Raw genomic sequence first — 19397 nt, 5'->3', positions numbered from 1 at the left:
TCTGCAGAAGGCTGTTAACTTTGTATTTGATTAGAGTCAGTTTTGTAGTGTTTTTTTGAATCTAAGTAACAGAATTGCAGTTGGGTATAGTTGGGTTTGCTGATTCTGGATCTTGGTCCCTACCTTTTATTTTGAAATATCTGTGCAGTCAGTATGAAGTCTGTTTCAGTGTGTTTGGGGTTTTTTTGGTGCGGCATTGGTGTTTTTTCCCCCCATCCCTTAAACTCTCCTCTATTACCGTACACTGGTACATTACTGTTTCTTACCAAGTGACAGTGGTTAGTTGAACTTTTAACTGGAATACTCATAACTGCCTTGTTCTCACTAGGATTTTAATTGATTAAATCATTACTGAGCTAATGCAAGTTAAAGGAACGTATTTTAATTTGGTCACCATTGAGCACAAGGCCAGAGGGGCTAAAATCAGGGCTCATATGTCAAGTCTTATACAATGATATCACTTAATCTCAAGAAAGGAGCGATACAAGAATGTTATCATCCTGGTTAAACTGTTTCAGGCTGTAACCACTGAGTAGTGAAAATGTACAACCAATCTCTTTATAAAAATCTTGAAGGATAGATTAGGTGCCGATTATAGCAGTTCCCCCTGCCTCCTTTAATAATTAAATTGTGGTGTTGCTCTTGACCTTAGTAGAGCAATGTGGTCTCTGCTTTATTTTCCTTATTTTAGTTTTTTAAATACCTCTTCTAAGGAAATTTTATATCTAATCTTGTAGTGAGCTACCCAATGGCTTCAGTTAATTTAGAGTCATAATGGGGACAAATGAGTCTGTGTAATGATGGCCAATCCAGTACAATCATTGACTGTTTAAATTTTGTATTCATCTCTGCAATTTCCCTTGTCTTCCCTAGGATTTTGGCTTGCAAAAGTCAAAACACAAGTCCTTTCACTTTGTAGTGAATAGACTACTTTTGTCCTCAACAGACTTATTGCTTTTATTTTTCAACTACTTTAAAGTTTGATGAGATGGCTTGTATCTTCTGCTGAATTTATTATCATCTACTAGGTTAGCAGGCAAGTAGGTATCTTCCTTAGTTCTTTTTAAATTAGGTGGATAGTATGATTGATGCTTTAAAAAAATCATAGCATTATTTTTCCCCATATACAACAGCACACTAAACCCAGTTCTCCCTTGATAATCTAACCTTCAACTGTCACTAGTAAGTAAAATGTGAATCCGTAAAATAGTTGTTTCCTGTACAATTGATTTGTAATTTCTGTATGTGAATTCATGTACTCATTTCTTAATCTGTTCAGTATGTTTACATTAAAAGCTAAATTGCTGGTTGCTGTGTACCTAATGTAATATGGCTTTGGAAGAAAATGTGTAATAGAATTTATGCTAGCAATGGTGCAAGGACAAAGATGTGTGCATATATTAAAAAGTTTAATAAGAGTGCTCTTTGTGCCTTCTTGTAGTGTTACTGTACAAACTAATACCTGTTCATCTTAAAATGATGAAAATAGTAGTGTCTAGGGCAGAAGTATTTTTGTTGTTTTTCACTCACTGAAGTAATGAATGCAAAAAAGTTTCTTTTCTTTTTCTTCCCGTTTTTTTTTTTCTTTTTTCTTTTCGGCCAGACTTGGTTGTTTTATTTTGGGAACAGAATGGATAAAATCTATTTTTTCTTTTTGTGTTTTTGTGTATGTGTTTTCAGGCTCGGATAGCGTTTCTACAAGGGGAAAGAAAGGGTCAAGAAAATTTGAAGAAAGACTTAGTGAGAAGAATAAAAATGTTAGAATATGCATTAAAACAAGAAAGGTAGGTATACAAATTGTTCAGCTTTTTTCTGACCTGGAAAACTTTGCAGACTAAAGGGAATTCTGTCACATTACGTGAACTATCTTTATTAGATGATTTTATGTTACTTTATGTAATATGTTTTTATGGTTGGTCATCTTTACACCGTGTTTTCTGACAAACCTTAGTGTCAGCTATAATAAAAAGTTGCATAATTTTCAAAACGTTTAGACTCATGTCTTAGACAAATTGGACAGTTTCCCTTTTCTGAGTTGGAGAATGAACATGCCCAACAGATTTATACCTTATTACTATACCTTTATGTGTGCTTCAGAGCTACTGAATTTGAAAGGATGAAAAATACTGTTCTTTTGATCCCTTTCAACCGTTTTTTATGTGTTGCATGATGAAAACTGTATTTTTGTGACAGAACGGAATCTTTTAAAAGTTGATTTTGCATTTTAAAGTATTGTTTTGTCATTGGGTAGATGCTAGCATATTTAGTCTCAGGAGGTGCATTTTCTGTAGCATTAATTTAATGCTTTAAAAGTTAAAATTCCATTCAGTCTGTGCAGGCTAATGTCTTTCAAACCTACATGCTCTTTTGTTGCCTGGTTATTTCATTTGACCAAAATCGGTAGGTAATTTTGCAAAAACACTAGGAAAATAGTCTTGTCATGTGCCTATACTTTCAGTAGTGGACTCAGTTCTTATACTTAGTTTTATCTTGCTCTTAAAAAGTAACTGAATCCAATAGTGAAACAACTTGAGGATCAGGCAACAAAACAGGTACTCTTTATTTGTTTATTTTGATTTCAGAGGAACATGCCTGTCAGAGTAAACTTAAAATTTTGTATCAAAGTGTAGTGAGACTTTACCTGGACATTTTTAAGTTAGTTATCCAAGCATTAAGTATATCTAAATATATTTCACATTATCCATCAGTACTGTAAGTGACTAGTACAGAGGTAACTTTCAGTTGTTTTCATATTAAAAACTAATGTTTTGGCAGTGATGGCTGCATTTTTCTGTGTGAAGTGTCCAGTGTAAAGGTGCTTCAGAAAACTGTATATTCATACAGAAAGCCATATCAGCACATCATGTCTTTTCTGGTGAAGTAGTAGACAGAAAGGATCTGTTGTTTCATTCAGTCCTGTCCTTGTAGTGGAAAGTAGCTCAAGGTTTCCAACCAGTATAAGATTGAAAATTTTACATTGTTATATCAAACAGGTAATGTGCAAGTCAGTCTGGATTCAAGGCAGATGAGATGTATACAGAGTATTGGGTGTTTTCTACTCCTCCTATAAAGAACATTGAGCATATCAAAGTAGTAATATGCTGTTATGGCAGACCCAAATGTCTTGGGGATAAGTTATTATGTGAAATTGAAGGAAAAGATTTTGATTACTTTGGCAATAATAAACTAAGCTGCACAGGGACTTTGTGCAAGTGCATGCCATAAGGCTGTGAGGATTGCCTGCTTTTTGAGATAAATCAGAGGCCGTTAATTACAGCTGGAATGTGAAGACATCATATAACAGGATGCACAATTTGAAGATTAATGGTGTTGGTGAAACCATATTCCTGCTCTCTCCTGAAATGCAGCTGCCTTTATAGTTTGTCTTCCCATGAAATACCAAAATTCATCCAATGGGCAAGAAACTTGTAAACGCACACCAGAAGCAGAACAGCAGAATCACACCATTTACTTTCGTTTTTGTGGCTAGTGGGTACAAGCAAGTACTGCATAGTTTTTAAGATGAAGAGCCTTGCTTAGGAGATTGCTAGAAACAGGAACTGAAACTTGGGTTGATTGGTGAATGTGTGGGTGGCAATGAGGAAGCTACAAATGCCTAGTAATTTGAGGGGATCTAACTGTGAAAGTATGATGGATTGAGTAAGGAAAGCAAGCAGGTACTGACTTGTTAGTAAATCATATGAGAATGATACTATGTTGATTTCTTGCTTGTCACACTCAGTGTTCAGGAGTTATTTTTTTGCCATCGTTCCTCTGAGTGAAGAGTCACAACTAATGAAAATATACGTGTTCCAAAGCAAAACAAAGTTTGAGAATTTCAGACCTGAGAATTGTTGACAGCAAATTTCAGTGTTGCACCTGATTCCTCCCCACCCTCTTTCTCCTTTTCTTTTTACCAACTCCACACCATCAAAAAGTGTCATGCAGTGAAATATCAATTATAAGGAGTCAAGAACAAACTAATTCAGACATGGACTGTTGTGACTTTACAGAAAAAGATATGAAATTGAACATCAGTGTGTAAGATTAAATAAAATGCAGTAGTTGCAAAATAGTTTGATATTTCTAGTATTTATCTCTAAGTATGTGTAATAATGTTTTGGAGACATAAAATGTTATTATTTTAGTGTCCTGAAATGCTTTGGTAGTTCAGTATAATTTTTTTTGTTATAAAATTAGGTCCTATGTAGTTATATGTATGGGATTTTTTTGTTTGTAGCTAGTGTGTATTCCTTTATGGTGCTTTGCAGACCCAGGGACACATTGTCTGCTGCATGCTCTGAGCACTCTACCCCAAGCTTCATTACCATAGTGCTGTGCTTAACTTTAATGACGCTTGCTGAAGTCATAAAACTGGGGCTGTGTTTTGGCTTCATGGGCTTTGAACTGGAGCTAACTTACACCCTTATAACTGAGTGATAGGCTTCCACAGTTAAATAGCAGAAAGCAGTTAAATCAACTTAAGGCATTGTTTTTTTCTCTTCTTACTTTTTCACTCATGGAAACCTAGCTTTAGATAAGTCAATACTCTAAGGATTCAAAGTTGGCTCTTGTAGAATTCAGTTACTATGTGGTGTGGAAGAGTAATGCCACTGACTTGTCAACAGCGCTGTAGCTTGTTAGTGTGTTTGAAGGTATATAATAACTACCATTTTTTGTGACCATACAGAAGGGACAGATGTGTGAATGTACATTTTATTGGAATTAAATAAGATTTATTTCTTGCTGTAAAATTCAAGTTGTGATGTGAAAGACAACTGATCTCATTGCCTGCAGCAATATTTTGGCTTATTTGTAGTGGCTAGTCATTGGTATAATTTTAGATCAGATACATCATTATCTGCTCTAATCAACAATTAAAGAAGAATTTTAATTAATGTTTTGAAGTTGTAACTCCAGAAAGGAGAAAGTGCTCCTAAATAGTGTTGCCACAGCTCAAAATTGAACAAATTTAGGTTGACTTTTCAATTACAGTGCTTTATTGGCTTCACTTATGAATTGAGCAAAAAATATTTTGTCAACTTTATTTAACTTGAATTATTTTCACTTTGGTTGTTTAAAGTTGTTTTGGGGGTTTTTTTTACCCCTAAATGTACAATACTTTATAGGGCATATAAATCATAGTATGTACTTTCCATATCTGGAAAGCTTGGTGGAACACTGCCCAATTACAGTGTGGCACAAAGCTTTGTCTCTCAATTTAAAGAGAGCACCTGGAGCAGACAGTCTTTACTAGTGCGTGGATGAGCTATGAACCTATTCATAAATAATTAAAAAATATGATTCTATTTAAGTGGCAGTCAGTCAGATTCAGGTCACCGAGAAGTGTTCGGGGGCCTCACAGTTTTTCAGTTACAATGTGATTGCCATGAAATGAGGGATTTTATCTTACTAAAAAGGGTCAATAGTGCCATCTACTGACAGTTTGTTAATGAGAGTTCCTATTTGCAATTTTAGGAGATGCTTTTGTAACCCTAAAAGAAAATCTTCTGTACTCTTGCTTTAAGGATCAGGAGCCGAAAAAACTCCAGGCAAATTTAGTAGAGATAAGACAGAGAAGAGCTCTTTAATGAAGGCCTTCTGGCACAAGGAGTATGAAAAGCGTGCACCCGTGTCCGGGGTTTCCACAGTTTATGGTCTGATCCGAGAACCACCTGCCCCCAGATCTGCCCCCCAGAAATTGAGTCAGAGGTCCTAAGACCCCTTCCTTCCTCATCTTCCTCTTCTTCATGGCACATACTGTCTTTGAGGCTCTTCCAAGGTTCTGGGCTTGAAGTTGCTTTGACTATGATGATATCTTGTTGTTCAGGCCTGGGGTGCAAATGTTCTTAAACAGAAGGTGTTACTACAGTTCTACCTTGAAAGGAGCCTAAACAAGCCTAAAGAATTTAGAAAATTCAATATGAAATAGGAGAATAGGGTTTGATGAGTGTTAACTACAATTCTAAAGTGACTATACAGCTACATTAAAATCTACAAAAAACTAAAAATCCTGAAAATTCAAAAGCATCAATACCATCAAATATACCAGACAGCATTTGAGATGTACCTTTATTTTCAATTTGGAAACACTTGCAGTAGTGGCTCAACCATTTGAGAAGTTTTTTTGGAAGTCCTTGATTTTTGTCCAGCGCATGTTCCATTATGTATCTTTTCTTGAGAATTTTCATATTCAAGAATGGTCTTTAAAATTGATGGGAGATAAATATGGTTCAATTATTCTTAAAATTTTGGTCAAATGTTTCATTTTGAATTATAAAGATAACTGTATTTCAGACTTTTTTAAAATGTGGCTGCTAATGTTTCTACAGAGATTTTTTTCCCTTGGCTTTACTGCAGAACATTTAGAGTTCTTTACACTGAGATTTTGAGTATTTTTGCAAAGGATCTGTGAAGCAAAAGTTGACCTGTGAAAGATCAATGATAAAGTTTGAGAACTCTAGGATATAGATGTAGGTAGTTCAAATTATGTTCTTGGAGGTAAAGGGAGCTGAAGACATTTTGATATGCAGCTTGGGTAGAGAAGAAGATTTTATAGGCTTATGTGTACCTCCATGGAAATAGTATCACCAAGACCAATTTTTTAGAAAGGGATGGAGAAGGAGAGGTTAGGGTTATGCGATCAGAAGATGGGAAGAAGTGAGGCATATTTGCTTAGGTGGACTAAGCAGGAATTGGAAGCTAAGCCTCCAGTCAATGAGGAGGAGAAAATCAGTAAGAGAATACATGTGATGAGAGAAACTAGCACTCCAACATGGTTTTTCAGAGGGAAGGATATGTATGATAAACAAAGACAGAGCAGGAGAGAAATGGAAGTGGAAATTGAAAGTGGCAGGCAGGAATCCCAAATAAGAGGTTCATTCATTGTAGTGTGATTGCCTACCTATGACAGTGGTACTACTGGAAAATCATTTCTACTAAATAGCTGAACCTGCTGGTTTTTGAAAGCTTCTCTTATTAGCTGATCTACATGGAAAACCCCACATTACTGGAGAACATACTGAACTCTCATCTATAAGTTATTTGATAGTTCTGAATAATTGTAAAAATATTGTCTTGAAACTGTGTTATAGGAAGACTAATAATAATTGTTTGATGCAATAATTATCACAAGAGTTTTATTTGGATTAATTATACTGTTGGTATGGTTACTTTAAATGGGAATAGTAGAATGTTTTGAGTTATTCAAATTTTTGTATGCTAATTTGTTAAACATCTGCATACTTTTTCAGGGCAAAATATCATAAATTAAAATATGGCACAGAATTGAACCAAGGTGACTTGAAAATGCCAACTTTTGAATCAGGTAACTTTTTTTACAATAGATTTGATCTGTTCAATTTATTGCAGCTTTCCGTCTTTCCCCCAGCCCTCCCGTAAGTGTCTTATAGAGAATATATCTAGGAAAGATTTGGCATTGGGTAGATATTGTTTAATCTGAAAATCAAAATTAATTGACCTTTCCTTTTTTCAAGGAGCTCTGAATGTTTTTATCTTGAATTAAAGAAAAAACTCCAAAGAGGAAAAAATAAGCTGTTCTTATTGCTCCTCTGGAGTGCATTTGATTTTGCATTGTAAATATCAAATTGATGGTAACAGTTTTGCTCTTCATAGTATTGCAGATAGAGGAAAGCGTTTCTCGTAACAATGCTGGGCTATTTAATAAGCAGAATTTCATTTGGCTTCTTTTGAAATGTTGGTCTTTGGGAAGACAGACTTTTGGCCTATATTTGTATAGTATGCCTTAAAATTGTGGTCTACAGATTTATGTACCACACCCATCTCTTTTTTTTTTTTTTTCCCCTTCTCTTTTATAAGTGCCACATTTTGGGTACTTTTATACCCAGTTGAAGCTAGAGATCATGATTTGTATTTTTGTGTTTGAAAGCATTATAAGTTAGATATTAACTATGACACTGTATCTTCCAGAAGATACCAAAGATACAGAGGTTCCTGCAGTACCTCAGAATAGCCAACTGACCTGGAAGCAAGGCAGACAGTTACTGCGACAGTAAGTAACATTGTTGAATATTGGTGTTTCAAACTTTTCTTGCAGTAGGAGGAGCTGTATATATGCTTACTCTATGTAACAGTAGTTGAGGTGGGCATAGAGTAGTTTGTTTTCCAGAACTTCACAGTGTTGAGCTTTTAGCAGTACAGAGTAAGGTTTTCCATATGAGATGGATAGCAGTGAAGCTTGTTTTTCAATAAATGATGTAATAGTGGCATTCATTTTTAACAGTGATACGAAGTTTCCTTTTTTCTCAAATATGCCTTCCTCTTTCTTCCTACTCTAAATGCAACTAGGTATCTTCAGGAAGTAGGATATACAGATACAATATTGGATGTACGCTCCCAGAGGGTAAGGTCTTTGCTTGGGCTCTCCAATTCAGAACCAAATGGTTCAGTAGAGACGAAGAACTTAGAACAGATCCTGAACGGTGGTGAATCTCCTTCATCAAAACAAAAGGGACAGGAAATCAAAAGGTAAGTGAAGAGATAACAAATGCATAAAGCTTGTTTTTCTTAATCATTGGTCAGTGCAAATTGAACTTTCAGCTGCAGAGTCTCTGAACACCTGCGAGTGTAGCTGACCATAAATGATTATGAACTTAACTAAAACTCATTATACACAGGAACATGTACATCTATTACATACATATATGTACATTATACTAATATATACAGAAAAATTGTGTATTGAAGTTGAATTATGTCATATAAACACTTTGGAGGTGTTATTTTAATCAAAGATGCTGCTGAGTGGTGTTTTTGTAATAAAGACATAGGCAGTTGTAGAAACTTCTTCATACAACCATTTCTTGTTTTGCTAGCTTTAAAGCTCTTAACCTGTCAGGTAGCAATTTCGTTTAATCTGTTAATCTTCGAAATCTATTCAGCAAGTAAAATGGATTCTCTCGATGTTTTTAATTATGTAGGAATTCTGGTGATGTTCTTGAAACATTTAACTTCTTAGAAAATGCAGATGACAGCGATGAAGAAGAGGAGAATGACATGATAGAAGATATTGCAGAAGGAAAAGAAAAGCATCGGATAAATAAGAAACACAAAGTAAAAAATCTTTTATTTTGTTTTTTTCTTTAAATAGATCTGAAATTCCCTTTGAAAAGGGAATTTTTTCCCCCAGATGATATAAATGTGTAATGTTAAAGTGTTTGTTGCACCTTTGTTATATGAATGGATTGTAAGCAGATGCATTATTAGTAAATTTAGTAGTTTAATTAATATATTACATAGAAAAATTAAAAACAACTAACCAACCTATTTGCAAATGTGAATTGGCCATGTCAGCTTCTCTCCATACTTTGAGTCCCTTTATGAGACAAGTTTAGCACAATACAATGTGCATCCTTTCTGAATTTTGGAGAAGGTAGGGACAATTCCTTAGAGGAAATAAAGTTATGTAATGTGAAAAAAAATTACTTCCGCATCAAATACATGTTTAAATCTTCCTTTTAGGCAGTTTTTTACTAAATAGATTAAAAGCCTAGCAGAGACTTGTCTCAAATCACCTTTTGTTTAAGGTTCAATTAAGTTTTATTTTTCTCTTTAGTTTTCCATTGTGTGAGCAACTTCCTAGGTAGGATAGACTGTGTTACCTGTCCTATTTTAGTTCTTTCTTCTGTACCAAAAGTCTTCTTGTCTTTGAGGTTTTGAAATTGAAGAAGTGAAATCAATGTAAAAACATTGATTTATGCATGTTGTACTGACAGTTTTGTTACTTTTTACTCAGAACTGTATTCTGTATCATGATGACCCTCTGGCTGCATTGGATTTTTTTAAGTAGTTGACAGCATTAGCTTGGCTTGATGCAAGTCTTCATGTCCAAGCTTGACTTGTCAGGAAGGAGTTTCCACCATGCCTTATTAACTTGTACTTCTGGTAGACAGATTAATCAAGCAGTTGAATCTCTTTTGTTCTAAGGCAGTAGGTAGTATGATAAAAAGATTATCAAGTAAATAAATCTCTAAGCACATGTGAAGATATTATGCTACTTCTTGATTTTTTTACAAAGTTTGTTTTTCTATAGAAAGCAAAAGGATCATTTATAGTTAACTTTATAAAAATAGTCTCTTTCTGCAAAAGTAAGAATATTGTGCAAATAATAGAAAATTAACTCCATGTGGAAATTTTTTTCACCTGAAGAACTTTTCACTGACCCTTTGGCAGGGGGTTTATTTGTTTTGTTTAAGGTGAAGATGTGGTAGAAATAGTAAAAACACACTTTTCCTGAAGTGCTTCCTTTTCCAAATTTATACTTAAAACTGAAATAGAACTGGAAAGCAAAAAGGGGAAAAGGCTCCTGGACCAATAGAAAGCAGAATTTGTTTGTAAGGCTTCTCTGCAGAGCTGTTGATAGTGCAAGAAAATCAACAAAATTTTCTAATTGTTATGTGTTAAATAAAAAAAATGAAGACTGGGATGTATGGGGTTGTTTTTGTTGCTAAAGCTAATGTCAGTGTTCTTTTTATTTTCTAATGATCACTAGACTGCACTGCTCTCTTTTTCTTTTTTTTTTTTTTAATAAGCCAGCTGAGATCTGTGTCTTTTTCTGCATTTCACATTGAAAAATGTTTTCCCCTGGAACCAGTTATTCAACGAGAGTAACCTATATCTCTTCTAACCTAAATGACTAGAAAATCTGTTCGTGATTTGAACGCAGAAAAATGTTTATCTGCTTGCAGATTGGTAATGAAGGTTTAGCTGCTGACCTTACAGATGACCCTGATACTGAAGAAGCTTTGAAAGAATTTGACTTTTTAGTGACAGCTGAAGATGGTGAGGGAGCTGGAGAAGCTCGAAGTTCAGGAGATGGAACAGAGTGGGGTAAGATGCTAACAAAAGCATTTAGAAGTAAGGGAATATTTGTTCATGGTAGTACATGAGTTGCAATATCTACTAAAATGGTGTGAATGTGTGGATGATTGTGATGTTCCAATGTTAATGCTTAGAAAATGGTATATTGTATACTGAAACTTTCATATATGTATGTATATACACACACATATATATATATGCTGTCGTAGTTGGCACAAATACAAATATAGTTGTAGTTGTTTCGGGTTTTGTTTTTGATTCCAAAACTAAGAGGAGAGTATTTTCCTTGTTAGATAGGAAAGGCTAGGATTCTGAATGTTTTTATACCTGTATTAAATTTGCTTTCAAATATAGATATATTTTTTCCTATTTGTTTCTTATCAGGACTTTTAAACTTTTTGTACTTTAATTTCTTTGGTGTACTTGAAAAACGGACCATTAGTATTTTTAGTTTTTCTCCCTGAGATTTTTAGATGTTGTTGCTCATATGGCTTGCATTAGTAAAAAAACAACCCAAACTTTTGTAATAGCCCAACTTTTTCGTAGTAATTTGTGAAACAAAATATGTTAAGTCAGAAACTTCTGCAACCTACGTGTTTCAAAAGAAGAAACTGAAAGGAGAAAATTTATGTAGGAAAAAGAACTGACCCACATAATTAATATTTGCCTTTAAATGGTAAGTTGAAATCTTAGTTTCTGAACTGTGATATGAGCAATTTTGTAGTTGCATACTCTTAAGTCTTTAATTGTAAACCCCAAAGTGCCACTAGATCATGTTCGAGTTATGTCATTGAGACAATGAAGTCATACTTCAATAAGCACCTTGGTGAGCAAAGAGAATATAAAGATCTACAGAAATTAAAATAACAGCACATCTTCCAGGAAAATAACCCAGTCTTGATTTTGAAGGTATCAAGGAGTAGAAAGCATTCCTTCCTGAAAACTAGTATTAAGGGTTAGTCACCTTTATTTTTAAAACTCAGTCTTATTTCTAGTTGGAAACTGAAGCTGAACAAACTGTTACCTTTAGTTTTGGTGATAACTGTCTACTTTTAGTAGAATTTTAGTTGCTTAGTGTTGATTCCCTTTGAAGTTGCTGGTATGTGATCCATTTCTTGATCATCTTTTTATTTAGGCACACAGGCAGATCTCTTGATGTAAGAACTTGAATCCAAGTTTTTTACTTTGCAACATTCCTTCAAATATATAGTGATGCCGAATGTTCTAGTTCTAGCATCAGTCTTACTGCTAATGTATATAAAAGGAAAGATTATTTGATACTATAATTCATGCAGTCAAAAGATTTATCCATTTTTGCCACAACAGACTGATGAAACTTATTGAACTAGCTTGTCCATTGAAATTCCAAGTCATTGTTCCCAAGATTACTTTCCAGTGTGTTCTATCTCTGTCGTCTTCTCAGGTAGCTACTTGATTTTCGGTGTCTATTTTAAAAGTCAAATTGACCCACCATTATTTTCATAGAGCAGTTTAAATGTCTTTTATTACAGTTTAAGTGAACCCACAGCAAAAGTGACAACTGATTTAAATGTAGTTCGTTCCATTGTTACCAAAATAGTAGTGTCTGAGTCAAGGAAGTGGGAAGGAAGAAATAAAACATAGACCTACTTTTCATCTTTCTAAGTATGTGTTCTAAGTTTTGCCATATGAAGACAATATCCGTAAGTTTATTGTTTATTTTCTGCTAACTTACTATTTAAATGCATGAAAGACACACTTCCAACTGTAGTAGCAGTGTTTTTTTCACATTATGTCACTGATTTTAGTACAACTGTTCTTTTCCTAAGTGGATGTTTAAGGATACAGTCTATCAGATCCTGGGGTTAAGCGTTACTTTTTTAAAGGTCAGTGTGTAAATATGACAAGGCTTCTTTATTAACTACCACAAATAACATTTTAAAAATTGTCCCAGTTAAATGCTTTCTAAATTAATACATTGCCTAAACCAATTTATTTTAGCCTGTCATATTATTCTGAACTTTATGAAACTGTTGTTACCGGAAATCTCCAGGTCTGTACATTTAGCTGTTTATTTTGAAGGGGAACTTCATTTAAATGAATACTTACCATGACTTTCTAAACAATTGCATCAACCATGCACATCAGTATTTGTTAAAATTCAAATTTTTCTTCATAATGTAATATTGCTCTATTCTGTTTTCGTAGTTTTTCTTTCTTCCAATTTTAGTTTTCCTGTCATTAACATCCTTCTCTTGCGAAGGTCTAAGCACTCTGAAAAAAATGTAAATGTTTACATCTCTATTTATTTATAATGCTTTTATTTAGTATCTGGAAACCAAACTTCTGATGTTTAGACTCTAAACATATTGCCTAGTCTTTCTTTATTAATATTTTTAATATTTTTCTGCTGAAGTATTGTCTGTAGATCTAACTTCAAATATGCTGAAATATTTCATTGCCAAATTCAGTTATATTTTTGCTATTGGAGACTTCTGCAAACCAGCCAATGAGCGGTGAAGTTTGGGTTCTTTTCTTTTCTTCCTATAGTACAGCTTTTTATGAACACATTCTTTTTTTGTAAGTCCCTCAGTTAACATACTTTGAGTATTAAATTAATTTCAAACATTGCAATTTAATGTGTCCTGTCATGTGACATGTTTTACTTAGGAACAGCTTATCTTCAAAATAGTGAAAGATGAGCAAGTTCAAGCAATGTTCAATGAAAAGTCAAAGTATGTGACACACTAGAAAAAAATGTACAGTTTTAGATTGAGGGATTTATATTATTATATTAGAGGCATTTATAAATGCCTTGTGGTGACTTATTGTAAAGAAAAAATGCATATATAATTTGAGTTTGCTTAAGCAAAAAGGAATAAATACATATTGTTATATATTGTGCTATGTATTACAGATTTAACATATTATGTAGTCTTTTTGTTCTCCTTATGGTTTCAAAGACTAACTGTGTGTTCATCACTGGATTTCTCATCTCCGTGAAACACCAAAGTTCCATTTGCAGATGGACCATGAGTCAGAGAATGACTGACTGTGCCCAGAATTGTGGGAGGCAGAGTGTGACTGAAATTAAGAGTCTCTTGGGTCATCTTCTAAATATTTTTAAAAAAAAACCAAACCCCAATAAAAACAAATTAAAACCAGCCTTTCTCCACAAAATTATAATGGTTAGTGGACATCCTGGATCCTCTGTGCTGTTCTGGTGTCAGTTTAGTGCAGGTATAAACACTGCAGGCAATTTGAGGAAGTTCACTAGAGGGACATTAAAGAGATCTTCTAGTTACATGGCTCTGTTCTGAAATAGATAGTTTATCTAGGCATACCACAGAGAAGCACTGCTGGATTTTCCTAAAAATCTTGTTTGAAATTCATTTTGCAGCCTCCTCAGATAACCAGAATTAGTATTTTATCTGGTTTTCTATTTTCAACCTGCATTTCAGCAGCCAACAGTGTTGGTTTTGGATATTTGTTTGTAGGCTTATGCTTTTCCTGTTCTCTATTGACTGAATGAGCCCACAGTTCCTTCAAATTCGTCTTGATATTTAATGTCCTGTTTGTTTTGCACTCTACAGACATTTCTAAACCTCCAGTGTAGAACACAGACTATGTTACTTCAGTTTTGTCATCACCTGTGCTATAATATATGGACTACTCCTGCTTTAATACAGTGCACCTTTTAAAATGTACCAAAATGACTTTTTACAACAGCATTGCATTGCTGTTCCATGTGTTCATCTTCTGGTTCAACTTATTTCCGTAATCCTTCTCTGCAATACTTCAACCTAGCTGATTATTTTCATTTTATTAATGGTGCTTTGGATTTTTTTAAATTCATTTTAATTTGATTTTAACTGAATTTCTTTTAATTGAGTTTTAGGTTTTTTGGTGGTTTTTTTTTTTTCCCCTGATTTTCTTCCTCTTTTGATTGAACATATCCTCTGACTTATCTTTCTGTGCCTCTTGTGTTTCCTGACTAATCACTATTCCTCTCTGTCAGTGTTTTGGCCCAGTGATTGTAAAGATCATAAAGGTCTTCATGTTTGCAGTTTGGTAGTTGTAGCTGCAGTTTGGTGTAGGATGTCATTGTTCCTTTTTCCTCTCCAGAATTCTTTGTGGTCAGCTCAGGGGACTCTGCCATTATGCTGCTGGTTTCATGCTTTCACTACCCTTTCCATTTCTATATTGATCTCCTTGATCAAGACTGACCTATCTTTGTCCTATTTGAATGATGATAGATGCATCAGTATCCTAGGGTATCCGTCCACTCCTTCGTTGTCATGTTTTGTCATGAAACATGTACTTGGAATAACTCCTATTGTGTTGCATCCTAAATGCATGTTTCCTTGTTTCTGCTGTGTATGATTCCTCTTGTGCACTTTTATGGTTATAATGGTTATAACTTCAAAAATTGATACAGTCATATTGTAGGTATGATTGGAAGTTGAGAACTGAGGAACTAAGTTTTATTATTTTATGCCTAAAGAATTTGTGGGCATAAAGCTAAACTGGCACATAAATCAAGTTTGCTACCTAGTTGTCTACTAGCAGAAGTGCTTCTGCAAATGTTATGTATGCCTTGTCTTAGAAACAGGTTTATCTTTTTACTAATTCTAAGTTTCCAGAAATATTTGAGATGGATAGTTTAGAAAAATGGAGATTTGACTTTTCATAAAGAATAATTAATTCTGCAATGTTTGTCAAACAGAAAAAGATATGTCTTCTGAAACGACTGTGGAATGTTGTATTTCTGTTAATTATGATTTAATTTCTGGAATGCAGTAGGATGTCCACCTGTGTGAATTACTTTTTTTCATCTTTATGTAAAAAACTGTGTTTATAGACTTGTTTCTCTGGTTAAATATAGGACCAAGGTTTTTTTCTTGTGCATGTAGAATGAATGCGAAAGGATGCATGGTGGTCTGTCTTCATGAATAAACTGGCACTGATTTACTCAAGCTTGCATTTTCATGAGAGATATAGCATGAATATTTTTATTTGCTTATTCAACACTGGCTGAATAATTTCTTAACACTGTCTTTCTAAAGATGCAGTAATTGTTTCTGATCACCAATGAAATGTTGTGTATGTTGAAGTATTTAACATAAACAGTTACTTATGAAGCTTAATTTGTTTGCTCCTTAGTAACAAATTAACATACAATTTTCAAATATGTAACTGATAATATACAGTGCCTTGGAAAACTGTATGAAATGAGACTTAGTCTTTTATAAACTTAAAACTGAGACTGCACCTTTAAAGTAAAGATTTATTAATAACTTTATTAGTGCTCTTATACAGCTATGACAGTAAATCACCAACAGCTTGCATTGCCAATTGCTGATTTTTTTTCTTTTAATAATATGCTGCATGTAGACAAAGATGACCTGTCCCCAACTGCTGAGGTTTGGGATGTAGACCAGGGACTAATAAGTAAACTGAAGGAACAGTACAAGAAGGAACGAAAGGGGAAGAAAGGGGTAAAGAGTAAGTGCAGATTCTGAATCTTGTAATGCAACACTTTTTTGCCTATCTATATAGAAGACATTTTTTCTCACAAGTTCTGTTTTTGTTTTTTTTTTCATTAAACATCATTTTCTGTAATGGGGGCAACCAACTTTAACTTTCTACCTGCTGAATGTGAATATGCCAAAACCTTTGACAGCCATTTCCTAAATGAGAAATGTTGAAAACATGTAAAAATTCAAGATTAAATAGGTGAAGAGAACTAAATGCTTTGAACTGTGAGTGTAAAAATAGCGAACAACTTGCGTTTTGAGGATATTCCTACTCTAAGAAGTTTTCTGAAAGATTTAAGCTTTATCTGCTTCTTAAAGTATAGTACAATGATACTGTTCTGGGAAGGATGGGTGTTGAGGTCTTTTTTGGGGGTGGTGGGGTCGAGTTTTTTGTTGCTTTTTTTAATATGAGCTTGAATCAAGCTATAATTGCTATTTATGGGCTTGTAATTATTTTACAGTCCTAGGCATTGAGAATAAAAAAATGTCTATAATGTATATATGAACTTTTTGATGGCCTTTTTAATGATATAATCTTTATTTTATGGTGCCCTTCAATTTTCTGTGCATTTACCACATTTTGGTTGACAGCTCTTTACTCAGTAAGAGTTTTGTGACCAGCTGACCTATTTTAACTATGTAAATTAAACCAGATTTCAGTGTTGAACAACCTGGTAAAAATGCTTTTAGAAATTATGTTATGAATTACACAAAGTTCTTAGTGGATAAAGTATTATTAAATCTATGTCATCATAGAATGGCTTGGGTTGGAAGGGACCTTAAAGATCATCTGGTTCCAATCTAATCTAGTTTAGATTAGATATTAGGAAGAAATTCTTTACTCTGAGGATGGTGAGGCACTGGCACAGGTTGCTCAGAGAAGTGTGGATGCCCCATCCCTGGAAGTGTTCAAGGCCAGGTTGCATGGAGTTCTGAGCAACCTGTGCCAGTGCCTCACCACCCTCAGAGTAAAGAATTTCTTCCTAATATCTAATTTAAACCTACTCTCTTTTAGTTTGAAGCCATTCTCCCTTGTCCTGTCACTACATACCCTTTTAAAAAGTCCCTCTCTCCATCAGGTACTGAGAGGATGCAATTAGGCCACCCTAAAGCCTTTTCTTTTCCAAGCTGAACACTCCCAATTCTCTCAGCCTCTCCTCATAGGAGAGGCTCCATCCCTCTAATCACTCTGGTGACCCTGCTCTGGACTCACTCCAGCAGGTCCATGTGCTGGGAACCCCAGAACTGTACACAGTACTCCAGGTGGGGTCTCACCAGAGTGGAGTAGGGGGCAGAATCCTCTCCTTCACCCTGCTGGCCATGCTGCTTTGGATGCAGCCCAGAATATGATTGTATTTCTGGGCTGCAAGTGCACATTGCTGGCTCATGTCCAGCCTCTTATCCACCAAGTCCTTCTCAGCAGGGCTGCTCTCAATCTGTTCATCCCCAGCCTGTATTGATAGTGCGGGTTGCCTCAACCCAGGTGCAGCACCTTGCACTTGATCTTGTTAAAGCTCATGAGATTCCCATGGATCCACTTCTCAAGCTTGTTCAGGTCCCTCTGGATGGCATCCTATGTCACTTCAGAGAAACTCCCATGCTTGCAGTGTTTTTCTTCTAAAAGTGTATTTTAACAGTTTCTGGCAATATCTAGTAAAAAAATTCTTTTCCTCAATTTGAAAAATTGTGTGAATATGTACGAACTAAATTAAATGATAATTAAAATATAACACTTCATGAAGAATTCCGTAATCATTAAGATTTGAATTTACTTTGTGACACCTAACAATTACACTTCAGTTGGTGCATGTTGGTTATTTTTGCAGCAGTTTTGCATGACTTGCACACACACACATGAACGTAAAATCTTTGACAAAGCAAAGATTTTTACCTAGTCTTGATTAGAGCTTACAGTAGTAATCTGCATGCTAATGAGCACTACCATTTATCATGGAAATCAGCAGCTGACACCAAATTTGCATGAAGTATTTGGTAGGGTTAGAAACTTCACACCAGAATGGACTTATTTTATTTGAAATTTTCATAATTTCTCATTTTAGACTTTTGGAAGCACAGTGGCTGCAAAATAACAAAGTTTTCTTCATCTAAAGTAATTTTGAAGTCTTCTTTTGCTCACATAAGAGAATATTTAGGAGATCAACTGTGTGTCACAGCACGGTGGGGTCATGAAAGTCATTGTTTGGGTTTTGAGTTTTAAGCTTAAATTCTCCTTCGGGAAACCTTGAGCTCACGTAGTTTCACATGGTGGTTTGAGAGATTCTTTGCTTGTCACATTCATGGTAGTAGTTTCTAATTAAAAACTTACCTCTGAATCACTGAGCTAATTGAATGAGAGAGCTCCACACACATTCAAGGTTGGGCAGATTTATTTCAATTCTGTTTGCTTCATAGATTTGTTTTCTCAGCTTTTTAACATTCTGAGGCTGAAAATAATGTTGAAGGCCTTCTTTATTCTTGCTCTTCATGTCTGATCATTTGGGAACTTCATTCTGAAAATTCATCTCCTACTTTGCTCTTCAGTATTTTGTCAGACTGCTATCAGAATTTATTTTGAGCGCTGTCAGAACTTACCTGCATGGTAGTATATATGTATCATCATAAACGTCCAACAAATGTGCATTAACTGTCATCCCTTGCAATACTTTGAAGCATATTATAGCATAATAGACCAGACATTCTAATAGTTTCTTTTGTGGGATATGCATCTGCCATAATCTACATTTAGACTGCAATTAGACAGGGTAATCATAGCCCTGACCCCAGGTGGGGAAACTTTCATCCAGATGTAGACATAAATAAGTGAACAGAAGTAAATCTGATTCTATTTTGATGCTTATCTAGTCTGAATTCATATATTTTCTATTAAGTAGAACACCTTCATTTAGGTCATCTTCTGTCAGCACCTGTATTTCCCTTTTTGGTGGGGAGGAAGAGGGTGTCTGTCATGACAGTCGCCATGTTATGTGGGAATACTACTCTTTATAAGTCTATATAAACCCC

The 19397-nt window shown here is 34.7% G+C and overlaps 1 protein-coding gene across 6 annotated transcripts in view; it reads left to right on the top strand.

Annotated features, from left to right (window-relative positions):
• The window catches only part of STRN3 (striatin 3), a 66923-nt gene that overhangs the window by 18297 nt on the left and 29229 nt on the right, over window positions 1-19397 (top strand). For 3 of the 6 annotated variants that reach the window (XM_064658543.1, XM_064658546.1, XM_064658542.1), the window contains exons 2-8: window positions 1681-1784; window positions 7254-7327; window positions 7951-8032; window positions 8329-8508; window positions 8961-9093; window positions 10728-10869; window positions 16234-16344. In XM_064658543.1, coding sequence (XP_064514613.1) covers window positions 1681-1784; window positions 7254-7327; window positions 7951-8032; window positions 8329-8508; window positions 8961-9093; window positions 10728-10869; window positions 16234-16344 — 826 coding nt within the window. The remainder of the gene's footprint in view (window positions 1-1680; window positions 1785-7253; window positions 7328-7950; window positions 8033-8328; window positions 8509-8960; window positions 9094-10727; window positions 10870-16233; window positions 16345-19397) is intronic. The other 3 variants (XM_064658548.1, XM_064658545.1, XM_064658544.1) reach the window with 2 other exon arrangements.

This window comes from Pseudopipra pipra, chromosome 6 (assembly GCF_036250125.1).
Source record: "Pseudopipra pipra isolate bDixPip1 chromosome 6, bDixPip1.hap1, whole genome shotgun sequence".
Classification (NCBI taxonomy): domain Eukaryota; kingdom Metazoa; phylum Chordata; class Aves; order Passeriformes; family Pipridae; genus Pseudopipra; species Pseudopipra pipra.
Note: the sequence above shows the minus strand (reverse complement) of the source record. Positions and strands in the feature narration are given on the sequence as shown.